The 15,524-nt window shown below is 37.8% G+C and overlaps 1 protein-coding gene across 3 annotated transcripts in view; it reads right to left on the bottom strand.

Moving 5' to 3' along the window:
• LOC107723634 (thyroid hormone receptor alpha) overlaps window positions 1–15,524 on the bottom strand; it is a 169,268-nt gene that overhangs the window by 7,428 nt on the left and 146,316 nt on the right. For all 3 annotated transcript variants that reach the window (XM_016532343.1, XM_016532341.1, XM_016532344.1), the window contains 4 exons: window positions 7,752–7,813; window positions 5,086–5,186; window positions 3,731–3,878; window positions 2,818–3,023 (listed from right to left, as the gene is read on the bottom strand). In XM_016532343.1, coding sequence (XP_016387829.1) covers window positions 2,818–3,023; window positions 3,731–3,878; window positions 5,086–5,186; window positions 7,752–7,813 — 517 coding nt within the window. The remainder of the gene's footprint in view (window positions 1–2,817; window positions 3,024–3,730; window positions 3,879–5,085; window positions 5,187–7,751; window positions 7,814–15,524) is intronic.

Raw genomic sequence — 15,524 nt, 5'->3', positions numbered from 1 at the left:
ATTTCTGGAGAAACCTGAAAATGTGCATCTGCCCCCATCCAACCTGACAGAGCTTGAGAGGTGAACAGGTGAGGTGAAGAATGGCAGATAATTGCAAAATGCTGATGAGCAAAGCTTGTCGCATCAAACAAAAAAATACTTGAGGCTGTTAAGGTGCTTCAGCTAAATATTTAGTTATACTTAATAATACTTATGCAATGTACTTATTTCAGTTTTTAATTTTTTATAAATTTACGAAGTTGTGACAATTCTGTTTTTGCTTTGTCAGTATGGTGTATGGAGTGTAGATTGATGTGAAAAAAAAATTAATTTAAAGAAGTTTATCATAAGGCAGCAACATAACAAAATGTAAAAAAAATGAAGGGGTATGAATACTTTCGCAAGGCACTGTTTATATATATATATATATATATATAAATAAACAAACAAACAAACAAACAAACAAATAACATAACATAACATAACATAACATGAATCTGTCCATGGCCTAAGCAATTTTATAATGTCACAACCAGCATGTGTGTGGATAAACAACCCCATCTAAAAATTTACATTTTAAAACATATCCATGTGGTGGACACTCCCTAAGACTTCAAACTGTGCAATCACATTGATTTCTTTGTTTCTGATAAAGCAAACAGACAATAAACAAAGACACTGAAATCAAGACAAGACTGCAGAAAAAATGGTAGTGCTGGCCTACACACAAACAAATTCTGTTTCATTGTGAGGCTGCGAGAGCAAAAGGTTCGGGACGCTTCATCTGTGACAGACAAGCGGTTCAAATAATTACTCTTTCTTAATATTAATTAATTAATATTACCCTTTCTTACTACCCTATCACAGACCGCACAGAGAGGCGATGTCTAGATCTAGAAAGTAAATAAAACACAAAGGAATCTGTTCAGGGTTTCAGAATGTGCCTCTGAGGAACTATGTGTAAGATTTGTGTGTTTGTGTTTACATCCGCTGTCCCAGATGAAAAGGGCTGTTTTAACTGTGCCGCACTGTTGTATTTGTGTAAGTTTTAACAAGCATGAACCAAAGTGTGTGTGTCTCTTCTTTCAGGAGGTGGGGGCAGTGCTGGATACGTCCCAACGCAGCCTTTGCCTGTAAGACCCCAGTGTAAACTATCCCCTCTGCTGGTCCACCCTGGCCTTCTCACTGCTGAGAACTTGGCACTGCGCTTTCTCACTCCAGAGATCTTAAGACAGCCCAGTTGGACTACTGACAGGACAGAGTGAGTGTTCCCATGGAGAGAGAGAATGCAGTTTATCGGGGTCATTCAGGGTCTCGGCCTTGCACTGTTATTGGAGGCATATCTTGGTTGTAAAGGTTATATAGGCTGCATTTTTTATGGGCCGTTTTATAGGAGTTCTCAGTCGGCCGGGGAAGTGGTTTCTCTGTCCCCCGTGGCTGATCGTCACAGGGTCTAGTGCAAGCCGAATGTTTAGATTGGTGTGCGTCAGGGCTTTGATAGCGCTCGTAACCACTGGGAAGATGAAGGGTGTTTGGTGGGTTGAGAAAACCAACATCGGTTCTACGATGTAGAATTTCCAAATCACCCCTTCTGCTAGTAAGACATGCTCGGATATTGTGCATATGCTCGCTTGAATGTTTGTAAGCTATTTTGAAGAATATTTCGAAGAACTGATTTTGTTCTTGCAATGAAAGTAAATGTGTTCCAAATCAACACTGGTCCACATTAAAAAACAAATACTTTTTTTTGTTATTCACTAGGGGTTGAACGACTTCTGATTTTTTAAAGTCGACTTTTATGTGATGAAAGTCAAGTCGAAGTCGACTAGTTGCTGATGACGTCATTAAAGAACTCCAAAGAGAAAGGAAAAATTGAATACCTGTACAATAAGCTGTTTAAAACATGCATTCTCCTGTTCAATATCGATCGAGCATCCAGTAATATAATCACACATGTCTTGTGGAGCGCCTTCAGATTATGCATTTATTTGTCATTTTAACTGTTTGGAAACGGAGCGTAAATGTGGAAGTCCTTCAAAGATTTCTTATCCTGTTGCGCCCTCTATAGGACCAGCGACTAGTCGACGTCAAGCTTAAAGCGTCATGGCAAAGCATTGAAGTCGACTAGTCGATTAGTCGGTGCAACCCCTATGATTCACAGAAGAAAAAGACAAATGTTTGGAAAGATATAATTGTGAGAAAATTCCAACAGATTTAATTATTTTCTTTCTCTTTAAGATCAACAAGTCTTTCAGATATCCAAAGCATGTGTGTCTGCGTGTCTCCTAAACTCTTTTATTCCATTTTCTCTTCCTTTATCCTGCCACCATTCACAGTGGGTGGTATATTGTTTGAGAAAATGAGCGATTAATACTGTCTAAACTCTCTTTCCTTCCTTCTTCATAAACAGGCGCTTTTACAAAGGCCCTGCATGGCAACGCTGCATTCCTGTTATACCCGTCACTAACAGTTGCTGTAACGCTCGCTGTTGCCCGGTCACAACTGATATGAGCAGACTGGTATTGTCACTCATTACATTGATTAGCAAGCTGTGTAAACAAATGCTAATCTTTACTGACAGAAAAGGCCATAGCGATGCGCTAAGCAGAAAATAAAATGTAGTGAGCAGACACACAGAAATAAAACACAATTAATAAAATAAGTAAGTTTTTTCTCCTTTATCAACCTATATATTTATATGTATATGTATGTGCTTATTAATAAATATTGTTATGTGATTCTGTCATTTTCATAAGCTTTTTAAATAATTCTATATAGCTAAATTTAAATTAAGTAATTTTCATGCATCAGACTTATTTATTTCAGGTGCTTGCTTACCAGGAACTTGCGTTTCTGTTTCCAGTGAGAGCCCTGTGCATTGGTGTGGCGGTGAGCTTCTGTCACCATACGGATCAGCTCCCACTCTGAGCTGGTGGGTTCTGGCCGAGTCTTCAGGGATTTGACCATCTCCTCCTTCTTCCGCTTCTCACGGTTCTCCTCAATCAAGCGCCGCTTTGCAACCCGCTTGGAGTCGTCTAGAACCACTACACCAAGGAGAAAAACGGGTTAATTCTTCCACTCGCACGATGCATAAAACACATTATTCAATTTTATTTATGGTCCTCTAAGTGGCTTTTCCATTTACATTTAATTTTAAAGATGTTTAGACATTTTTCCTGGAATACAAGACAAATTCCGAATAACAAAATGATTCTGAGGTGCAGAATGGCGGTGACAGAACGAGTAAGAGCATCGGGGAGGGATCAAAGTAGAAACGAGACATCCATAAAACATTATAGAACAGAGGGAGAGAGAGGGAGTGACAGAGGAAGAAGAAATGTGGTCTGGGTTGAACATGTGCTTTACATATGTGAGGCATATGGACATATGTAAGGGGAACCCCAGACTAAGACTTCAGTTTGCATAAGATTAATGTACATTCGCTGTCAGCATGTGTTTGTGTATGTTAGGAGCAGGGCTGCGTTCGTGATCCAGTACGGTGAGGTCCAAGCGTCTGACGTAGAAGTTCAAATGCTTCTGTTTTGAATTCTTTCGTAATGTAATAATTTTTCATTACAAATGATATTAACTTAGGACAACTTTTAGAGATATAAGACAACTGCTGATGATCAGTGAACAGTGAACAGTGAGAGACTTGAGGTCCCCTCATGCGTTTTCATTTGTCTGTGTGCGGTTTTGCATGTTCGGGATTTTGTATGTTATTTGCATGAGAGTGCACAAGGTTACTCACGATCCATGGCCATGCCCACGGCGATGCATTTCTTGAAGCGGCAAAGCTGGCACTGGTTGCGGGTGATCTTGTCGATGATGCAGCAGCCATCGTACTTACAGGAGTAAGAGGGGTGGAGGTTCTTCTGGATGGTGCGCCTGAAGAATCCCTGAGAGACAGAGAGAGTGAGGAGGATAAGGAGTGTATTCAGAGGCAGGGAGTCAGACAAGTGTTATCTGTCACAAACTGTGCTTCCTGTCCCACATAAGCAAGTGGACTGCAAAAGCCTTTTTGTCTTGTTTTGCTGTAAAAATATTTAAATATCCTTTTAAAAAGCAATACTGTGTATGATACAAGGAAACAAGGAAAAAAAACAACAACTATTTGCCAATGATATGAGAAAAATAAATTACAAATATATTTAAGATATAATTTCTGAAAACAAGATTTTTCACTTTTTCACCCCAATTAAATTTGTGTTTTCAGTAGGGTTCAAAAAGTGCTAACGTTTTAGTATTCAATAAAAACTATATCAGTAAAATTTAGTCTTAATCAGTCAAATTTAGTCTTAATCAGTAAAATTCAATACAGCAAAAGCAAATATTCTATTGAGAAAAAAAACAATTACATAAAAAAATAAAAAAAACACAATACAATAAAATTAAAATAAATAAACATAAAAATTATGCTATTCTGTTTCCCAAGTTTTTTTTTTTTCAGTAGAGTTGCCAGAATGCTAACATTTCAATAGTCAAAAAAAAAACATCAGTGAGATTTAGTCTTGATACCAAATTCAATACCACAGCAAAAACTAATACTGTAGACTTTTGAACACATTCCTAGGGAATTCCTAACAAAACAAAACAAAATTAAAATAAACAGAGCACATGTGCAAACGTGAGAGCTAGAAAGCAGGTGCTGTCAGTCAACACTTGGTTGGGTACAACAGTGTTGACATCCCAAACTTTAAGGATGTTTATATATTTTACTGACAAACAAGACCAAAGTCTGATTAGAAAATTGAAATTTTTTTGTCTTATATATATATATATATATATATATATTGCAGTGATGGAATTCGCAAGCTCTGAGAACTCTTCAATTCAGCCTGTTTAGGCAGGAATCACAGTCAAAGACTTTCTCAGCACAGATGTCACTCACAATTCACTCCTTTCATGAACATAAAGACAAACAGTGGATAAGATGGTTGACACTATTTTTAGGCTAGAATTATAGGATGTTTTGTTGAACATATCAGACCTGTGCCACGCCATGACTCTACGTGAAGTGACAGTCTAGTCTGCAAATATACATGTGGGGCTGAGATGTCTGTTAACAGATGTCACTGTGCACAAGTGATAGCAGAGATGTCCTACCTTACAGCCCTCACAGGTGATGCAGCGGTAGTGATAGCCAGTAGCTTTGTCTCCACACACCACACATGGCTCATCCTTCTCCAGATAGCTGGGGATGTACCCTACCAAACACACACACACACACACACACACACACGCACACACACAAAACTCTAATGTTAACTCACAGCAACAAACAAGTACAGACATCAGTATATCAGCAGCAGAAAAAATACTTATTATAAAAAAGTTCCTAGCTTAATATGCAAAGAAGCTGTTAGTAATTTTTAGATTGTTTTTTCATAAAATGTGTGTATATTAACTATCTGAGTACCTATTTAAGACCTATTCTTGTTAATCTTAATTGGTGAAAGCCCTGAAGAGCCCTGAGTGACTCTGAGAGTGTCACTTGACAGTAATTAAGATCCGCCAGTGTTTCTGTCAGGCCTCTCATCTTAAGCTACTTAATTGCCTCCATGCAAATGTGTGAAGCACTTTCATTGATAAGAAACAAAATAATGATTGTGGTACATGCTATGGTTTACAGAATGGGGAAATAGTCCACTGCCCACTGTTTTACTAAATATACACTACCATTCAAAGGTTTGAAGTCAGTAAGATTTTTCAAATGGTTTTGAAGAAGTCCCTTATGCTCACCAAGGCTTTATTTGATAAAAAAAAAAAAAAAAAAAAATCTAGAGTATCTTCTGCTGCTGAATTAACCACTAACCTAGATAATAATAGTACTTCTGTCATAGATTATGATTATATATTTTTTCATTTGTTATTTTTCATTAAAATGAAGTTGTCTATATTTAGTAGACACAAAAGAGTGACGATCAGGTCAACACAGAGAAGTAAAGAAATTCTACATTGATTTTAAAAAAAAAACTGCGCTGGTATCGGATTGGATCAGTATCGGCAGATACTCTGAATTTTCGGTATCAGATCGGATCGGTTCTGAAAAAATGGTATTGTTGCATCGGATGCGTCTCCACACGTGCAACCACACATGCCTACAGACTATTTTGCTGAGCGAGCACCTGCCTCATTTTCTCTAGTTAACTGAAGTAGTCAATGCAACACAATAGCAATTATTAGATAAATGGTTATCAGAGAGTGAATCCGTGAGTGAATGTGAAAAAAAAAACTGTCACTCATCTTCGCAATCTCACAAAGTTCAGCACGTTTAATCTCTTATTTACATTGAGAACAGAGTGGAGGATTCGCGGGCATGCAGAGATCAGCAGCACTGAACAAAACACCTGCATTTTAAGCAGTGAGTGGATTCAACATGTCTGAGAGGGTGTTTTCTGCGCTCCAGACTATCCCCACAGCACGTCTTTTTAAAAAAAAAAAAAAAAAAAAAAAAACAGCAAAGTGTAATATTATGAAATATTACTACAATAAAAAAAAAAAAAGTTTTCTATTAATACAGAAATCATTCTAATTGATTTGGTAATCAAGAAACATTATTATTATCAATCTTGAACAGTTCAATTCAAATCTTTCAGTTCAAATCGTGATCATTTTTAGGATTCTTTAATGAATAGAAATTGCAAAAACAGCATTTACTTGAAACAGAAATCTTTTGTAATCTTTCAAATGTCTGTACTGCCATTTTTGGTCAATTTAATGCATCCTTTCTGGATAAAACTGACACCAAACTTTTGAACAAAAGAAAAATAAATAAATAAATAACCTATTTCACTGACTTTAGGTCTGGTATGTACTGTATATTTGTAGGTTTTAAGGGTTTAACTCACTACAAGTGTTTTATTCAGTAAAACCCTTAGCATAAATTTAGAATACAAAATCCAGTGTGTGATTAATCTTCCATTCTATCCATATCTGTTTTTAAATCTTTTTTTTTTATTTTTTTGTCAAAAATAGAAAGTACTAGCTATTTTTCTTTCACCATTCTCTAAACTAAAATATAGGGCTAAATAAAAATACAGGCTATGTGAATATGGCATTTTTACTGGGATAAGTTTTGTAGACTTGTTTTAAACTACTTCATTGTCATTCTTTTTTTAACAACGTATCCTTTGTACAAAATGAAACACTAAACAGCAGTGTAGGTTAGCGTGGAATAGTTAATCTTACACCACACTGTTCTAGCGTCTTTCTTTCCCAAGTGCATGTGACAGCACCAGCATTAGAAAACTACAAGGTTAGAGACGATGTTGGGACTAATCTAGTTTATTTGGCTGCTGTGGGCACGAGTTGAATGAGACAGAGCAGCAGGGACAGGCATAAAAGTGCGGCTACTTGGAGGCCTGATGGGTCTAAACCAAGCAGAGATGGGGTGTCCAGAGTAAATGTACTGAACATCAAACCACTTTATTGAACTTCCTCAGCTGAACAGCCACTCCTTACACTAATACAAAGCCAATCCTTATACAGCCCATTAGCCTGGGAGAGCGATTGTTTGAACATGAGTTATGATATCCTGAAGGAGTATCGCCAGAACATCACATAACAACAAGTCTATTGAGAGCTAACTGATGCTGGAGTTGTTTAGAGGAAGATCACGGGGCAACTGAAAACCCTTCTCTCCTTCTGGGTTTCTCGTGTGTTTCTCAGAAATGTGCAGTCAGTGATGCATTCTGGGAGGACAGAGGAGGGGTAAGCATACTGCTGCAGCTCTACGCAAGAACATCCGTGTCTTCTGTGAGACATCTTACCAGCCATGCTCTTCACCAAACACTGACTGTTCTTTCTCTTCCTTTTCGGGCCATCGAGCCACCTGTAAAAAAAGAGGAGAGAGACAGAGAGAAAGAGGATGATATTAGTACATCCAACAAAGATGGCACACAGGAAGTCTTTGTGCTGATTCGATGGCTGCAATTCCCTGTGGTATCACTTTATATTTTTAACCAGCACACATTCAGCACCAAGTGCTCCAACAACATGACAACCCTGTCATTTTGATCTGAGGGAGTGAGGATCACAAAAAAGAAGGTCGCAAATACAGGCAACTTTCAGAGCCACGGTGCACGTGTTCCTGACACATTCATGTCCTGACTGCAAAAGACTGACTGAGCCCATTCACCTTCTCTCTTCTTAATAATTTCCTTCAACTTTCTAATTTATTTCAAAATACCTAATAAAATGATAAAGGCCCAAAGCACAAGATATAAACAAAAGCAGTGATTTAGCAACTGGAAGCTGTCACAATAATAGTAATTATTGAAATAAAAATATTTTTTCTTCTTTAAAAAGACTCTTCCCGAATATAAACAATGTAAATCATCACAATAATAATAATAATAATAATAATAATAAAACACCAAACTATTGAAAAACAATGATTTAACCACGATAAAGTGTCAGGAAGTCATTTTCAATGTGATTTTACTATAAAAAAATAAATAAAAGGGCTTTTGAATATTTTAAAAAGTAGTCCCACTATTCATTAAAAAATAATAATAAAATCAGGTTTAAAAATCATACAATAACACAGATTATTGTCTTTGAATACTACCCAAAACAAAACAAAAAACGATAAAATCAAAACAAAAAAAAACATTAAGAGTGATTATGTGTTTATGTAATTAAAAAATGTCTGGAAGTAATTTCTAAAAATGATGCATTGTTATGATCCTATTTTAAAATGACATCAAATTTTTCATATACCTCACTTCTGATCAACTTCTCAAGAACTATGTCCAGTTTTGCAGCCCACTAATAACATCAGGTCATCCAGCAGTAGGAACACCCATTATGACTGAAGAGGCAGGAACACTGACACAGACTTTCAGCACTAAAATGACTGAACATCATTAATTATCAATGAGAGCTGGCGATTTCCAGAATTATGAGTGACAGAGAGAGTTGCAGATGTAACAAATCTGAGCAGGGCAAATGAGCAGTGATGCAATACAGCAAGTATCAATGAGACAGTGAAACTACCAATCAGACAGTGATCTGACTTATACAGCCGGACATCGTGGCTTAACAATACAGCCACTCTATGACCTCCAGCAACATATACGTGTGAACGCCAGAGTCTCCGGTTACATCGAGTCTGGCAGTGATTAAAGGGCTGGAGTGGCTCAGCTCTATGCTGGGAGAAAGAAAGCAGTGTTATGTAACAAAGTGTCCAAATAATGCAGGCAAATCTGTTAGCATTGGGTGCTAGTCTCTCAACGCCCCTTCAACGCCTTTGCCACTGCTAATGCTAATGCTAATGCTAGCCTCTTTAAATATACATTGAAAAGATGTATTTTTAACCTGTTTTAAACCTCAGCGAACACCACATGATACTAATATGTGTATATGCAAGTTCATGAGCTGGATTTTGAAGGAAAAAAAACACTGCCGTTAAGTCCGTAAAAAGGCATAAAAAATGAATTTAAACATCAAAACTGTAGAGGTGGACATCTTTCCTGTTACATAATGTAACAGCTGCCATTATGCTTACAAAAATACTGTGGAGGGACAGTATCAGGTAATACAGTAATACTGTAGCACTTTGCTAGCCTACTATAATGTACTATAGTATTTACATGGTATGCTAAGGCACTTTAAGTATCCCAATAGTACTTTTTGTTAGTGTCTTGAGTTTGCCCTTTTCTCAGTTGATAGAATCTTCTGGAAATTACCAAGAGAACACAAAACAAGGTTCATGTGATGTGCTCCCTCAAGCCACTGTGATGTCACACACATAAACACAAAGAAGGCCATCTTTGTTCAAAGCCATGGGGAAAAGATTATAAAAGGTTTAAAGTCTAATACTGTGTGTTCTTTTGCCACATTGTTTTTGTCAGTTGCTGTATTGATTCTGCAGCTGTGGAACGTCATTTAATATGTCTGACTGAGGTTCAGTCAGGACACAGAAGCCTCTAGACTTTTTTCCCTCTCGTTCGCTCAGGCACACGGAAATGTCACTCTAAAGCCGCGTTGTCTTTGACAAAATCACTCTGATTTTCTGTTGCGGATGGTTTTACCAATACAACTGTCAATCATCTGCTGCTCTCATGAGAACATGCTTGTCACAAAGAAAACACAAACGTACAAACAAAAATCAAACACAGGCATCCCAGATTTCACATTTCAGACAGGCAACAGTGTTTTCTTCCACACACCTCATGTAATCAATACTGAATACAAGATTCATTTAATCAATTCCATCATGGCAAAAGCAATGTGCAAAGATCCCGTCATAAGATAAACAGATATACAGTGCGATAGAAAGATAGGCAGATGAGCAGACAGAGGCATAAGAAAGATAAAGCAGCAAGGGCTTTTTTTCCCATTCTGACACTCACTATAAAAGAAACCTCAGAGGATTCTGCCTAGTCAGAAATGGATGGGAGGGGTAAATCAAATAAATAAATAAATAACAGCCAAGTTGGCACTTGCTCTCTGCAGAAACATCAATTATTCCAGATCCAAATGGAAGAGCTACACAACTTCCCCATTAAAGGAACAGAGGACAACCGTTATAACACCTGAGAGGACAGGTTGCAGTTTGCACAGTAATACCGTGATACGAGCTGGGAATGAGCATCTATCGTTTTGCACACAAAGCGTCAAACAACCAGCTCATAATCGCCCTGATCTGATGATACTGATGAAATATTTCTCATTAAATTCTCACTCTATCAGAAAAAAAAGGCACAAAAGCTGTCACTGCGGCGGTTACTTTTGAAAAGGTACACCTTTTGGTATTAATATGTACACTTTAGGTATACTAATATACACCTTTAAGGTACCAATATGGACACTTTAGGTACAAATGTGGACCTTTAAAAAAAAGTTACCGCCCCAGTGACAGCTTCTGTACCTTTTTTTCTGAGAGTGCAGATGCAGCAGCATACATGATTCAGAAGTTTTAGAAATCTGCACATTCAGTCAGAATCAAAATCAGTCGACTGATGCATCACAGAAGATCCCAAAAAAAGAAGTTAGAGCAACCTTCTCCACAGATAGGAATCGGAGAATTTTTAATTAGATTCATTGATGTTTTAGAGTGCAGGAAAACATCCGTTGCAGGTTTTCCACACTTTATACCAATGGATTACCATGGGTTTTTTATGATTTTTCCATTCACTCATACTTTAAATAATTATAATAATAATAATAATAATAACAACAACAACAAATTACTACTACTACTACCACATAATATAACCAGTATCAATCATATTACCAATATAGCGAATACAATATATTTATAGAGATTACACTTGGACACAAAAGCAATTTCTAGATGATGAAATATTTTAGATCTTAGCAAAACTGGAAAAATGCATTCATTATAGAAAGTTTATAGTTTTAATAAATGTTTTTATAATTTTATAGAAATTATAATAAATAATATTTAATCAAATTAAATATTGATATTATAATAAAACTTTTTATAATTTTATAGAAATATCTATCTATATATTTTTTTTTTTGGATATCACAACTTTCAAATTCCTTCCATGATCGAGTAGCATGACTAGGCTTGTAGAGCGATACAGGTAGGAGAAGCGTCTCACCTGATAATGCAGTGGGATTGGAGGATGTGCATGATGACGATGAAACACTCAGCTGTTCCTCAGGATTATAACTCTTCACCGCATTAACGGAGCGAGCCGTATAAACACAGTCTGACTGAATTCTCTTTGATGCCTCGCTTGCATAAGTGCTCTCTCTCTCTGTCATTTGGCAACCCTCCCTCTCTTTTTTTCCCTCTGCCTGCTGTCTCTCTATCTCTGAATTTCACCTGACTGTTCTTTACGAATTTTTCTAAGAATGCCTCGTGAAAGATTGTCTCTCTCGCTCTTAATCCCTTCCGTGGTCTGTGATTGGGTGCTGTGATCCCGCTCGAGGGCGGTAATCCGGGGTTAAGAGCGAGAGACGGTGAGATTGGGCGAGCGGTGTGATGAAGCAGGAGAGATGGAGCCTGAGATATGCCAGTGCCCATAAACATGCCAACCGGTTCTGTCACCTCCGGTTATTTTCACCTTTTTTACTCGGTACCTCTGTGGTGTATTTATATCCAGCGAGGTTTCATTCATCCTCTACGACAAGGCAAACGCAGTACAAGCACTGACAGTGGGTTAATTCAGGGGAATAATATAAATAAATACAATGACGGAGGGAGTTTGCGGGGAAAAAAACTAAACAAAACATCACACTACACTACCGAACACTGGAGAAGCGAAAAGAGAGTTTTTGTGCTCAAAACTCCACCCTGAATTTAGATGCACAGCAGTACACTATCGTTCAAAATTTTGAGGTCAGATTTTTAAAATATTTTTAAAAGAAACCTCTTGTAGACACATCTAGGCAGTATTTATGCTATAAAAATACAGATATAATATTATGAAATAGTTTTACAAGTTAAAAGAACTGTTTTCTATTTTAATATATTTTAAAATGGAATTTATTCTTGTGATGGCGTAGCTAAATTTTCAACAGCCATTACTCCAGTCTTCAGCGTCACATCTTTCTTCTAAAATGTGGATTTGGTGTTCAAGAAACATTTCTCATTATCATGAGAATAATTAATACTTTGCTTAATACTTAATACTTTGATACTTTTCAGGATTTTTTGATGAATAGAAAGTTATAAATCTTTTTACTGCCACTTTCGATCCATTTAATGAACCCATGCTGAAAAAAGTATACAATTCTTAAAAAAAAGACTGACACTTTTGTGATTGTACGTGTTTGTAAAGACACTTTGAAGAAATATTTCAAAGACATGCCAGGTAAATCCAATTGTAGGGGGACTGAATTAATAATCCCCAGAAAATGAAGTGCTGAAATCAAGGCTTTGCTTTTTAAGAATCAGTAGTGGAGTGTCGTGATTTGAGTGGCAGGAAGCTGAGAGTCTTAGGATCTGTCAAGCCGCAAAGAGAAATCTTATGCAAAGAAAGTTTTGGAGTCACTCCACCTTGCATTTCCTTCCTTCGAAATCCCTCATTGTGTGTTTGCCGTTTCCCTCTCTCTCTCTCCACCTCGCTGTCTCTCTTCTCTCTGCCAGCTTTATGAGAGCTTATTTTAGACGCTGTCTAAATGTGATCTGGCAGCTCCCAGCTAATGTCAGAACAAAAGCCACGTGCACGCTCGCAAAGAGCAGAGAAGAAAAGAAGCTGAAGGGATGCCGCTAAATTTATGTAAATGTGCATTCACACTTTTCATGTGTTTGTCTGGGGGGGCGCTGGCATGTCTGCGTGAGAGGGTAGATGAGACAAACAGTCTGCAAGCCTGAAGCTCACGTGACTTTAGTTGGAGGGATGGTGGCGCTGTTGTCTAAAGCCGTTCCTCTAATATGGGTCCATGTTTGTATTAGTGCTGCACTGCGTTTCTTGAATCTCTCAGTAGATGAAAACTGCAGGGTTAGTGTTATGAAGTTTGTATGTTGGTGCTGGGACATCAGATAATGTAGATGTAAAACAAAGCATGTGAAGAACCTGGTGATAGAGACGTGCAGAGTAATGTGCAGTTCTAGATGTTTATGTTATGTTTCTTGAGGTTATATTTATAAAGTTTGCAAAGTCAGAAAAGCACTCAATTTCAAGGGTCGTTGCCTCTTGCAGAAATGAAAGTAAATGGCCACTGCTTTGATTGGCAAACTTCATTGCACCATATACACGCTCTTCTGTACAGCATGTTGTGTTTTTTGCTCTTTATACTTGAGATGGCAAGCACTGTAAAAGAGCTTTACTGTATATGCTTGAGCCAGAGTCAGAAGAAATTGAAACAATGCAACCGCAACGATTGCAACAGTCGGTTTCAGCATGGTAACTGCTTTAGCATGCTTAATTTTCAAGTTTTGAATTTTCAAGTGCTTAGTTTTAAAAATACTACTATTCAGACCCACCAGGATTTCACAGGACTGATTTTTGCAGTCTAAAACTACCAAAACCAAGGAGATGGTGGTCGATTTCCGGAGGCCCAGGCCTCACCCACAGCCTGTGTTCATTGAAGGTGTCTGTGTAGAGGTGGTACCTACAAATACCTAGGTCTGCAGCTGGAAGACAGACTGGACTGGTCTAAGAACACGGGTGCCCTCTTCAGGAAGGGACAGAGTCGACTCTACTTACGGAGAAGGCTGGGGTCCTTTAATATCTGTCAGAAGCTACAGCAGATGTTCTACCAGATGGACGGTCATCGCTAGCGTCCTCTTCTATGCTGTGGTGAGCTGGGGAAGCGGCATTAAGAAGAGGGATGCCACGCGACTGGATAAGCTGGTGAAAATGGTGGGTGTGGAACTAGACTCCTTAACATCTGTGGCAGAGAGGAGGACTCTTAGAAAGCTTTTGTCCATCTTGGACAACGCTGCACAGTACCATCTCCAGGCAGAAGAGCACCCTTCAGGGACAGGATGCTGTCTTTGTCCTGTTCTGCAGACAGACTGAGACATTGTTTGTCCCTCATGCATTATGGCTCTTTAACTCTTCCCTGTGAGCAGGACTTAAACTGGACTCTTTTGGTTGGTCAGCACTACTATTTTTATTCGACCCGTTTTCACATTTTACGGACACTTCACAGCTTATCAGCTATTATTTTACTAGTTTAATAGTTTATACATTATTGTTTGTTTTTCTTGGGCTGCTTGTCTTGTCTGTTTTAATTGTATGCATGTATGTATGTATGTATGCAGGGCCTAAAATTAACACTCGCCAAGCGCCAAATGCGAGTAAAAATCAGCGTTGGCGAGTCCATGTAACAGTGTCAGTCGGCAGTTGGCGGGTACAACTTTTACGAATTATAGCAATGTAATGAAGTGAAAACAACAGCCAGTTTTTAAAGAGCTTCGCTGTTTCTGACATAAGCGAATAAAATAATATTTTCCGAAGACAAGATCATCGTGATTAGCTGTTCTGTCATAAGCGACAAGAGCGAATCAAATAATAGGATGCAAACGGACTGAAAAGGTCAGAGCAGTGTGATGGCCAGCTTGTCCCTAGACACAGTTCTAATAACTTTTACCTGAGAAGATATAACTGCTTCATTTCGGAAGATTAACTTTTCCCTTCTTTATTCTTCATAACCCGAGAATGCGGCGACACATAACTGGTTTGTTGGGAGAAGAGAAAATCGGAAATGTGTCAGATCCGTGTCATATGCATCAGGTTTTAAAGAGACAGTGCTGATTTTAAAGTGAAACCTGCTGAAGTCTGTCATTGATGTAAATCAAAGAACAAAAGAAAAATAGAAATCTTTGGACTGTTCTAGTCGCTGATTAAGGTACAATTTTGGTCCCTTTTTTCTGTATATAGCCTATACATCCACAACAATTTCTGAAACCACAGACAACCTTATTATTTGTATGGCCATCACATAAAAAGGTCTAAATCCTTAGTCTAAGGATGTGGAAAATAATTAAAGGTTCTCTCTTGCGCTGCACCTTCACTTCCCTTTTCTTCATTTTCCCCAATATCTCTGTCTCTCCCTTTTTTTTTAAAGAAATTATTACTTTTATTTAGCAAGGATGCTTTAAATTGATCAAAAGT

Source organism: Sinocyclocheilus rhinocerous, unplaced genomic scaffold (genome assembly GCF_001515625.1).
Source record: "Sinocyclocheilus rhinocerous isolate Xijiao unplaced genomic scaffold, SAMN03320098_v1.1 scaffold1537, whole genome shotgun sequence".
NCBI lineage: Eukaryota > Metazoa > Chordata > Actinopteri > Cypriniformes > Cyprinidae > Sinocyclocheilus > Sinocyclocheilus rhinocerous.
Note: the sequence above shows the minus strand (reverse complement) of the source record. Positions and strands in the feature narration are given on the sequence as shown.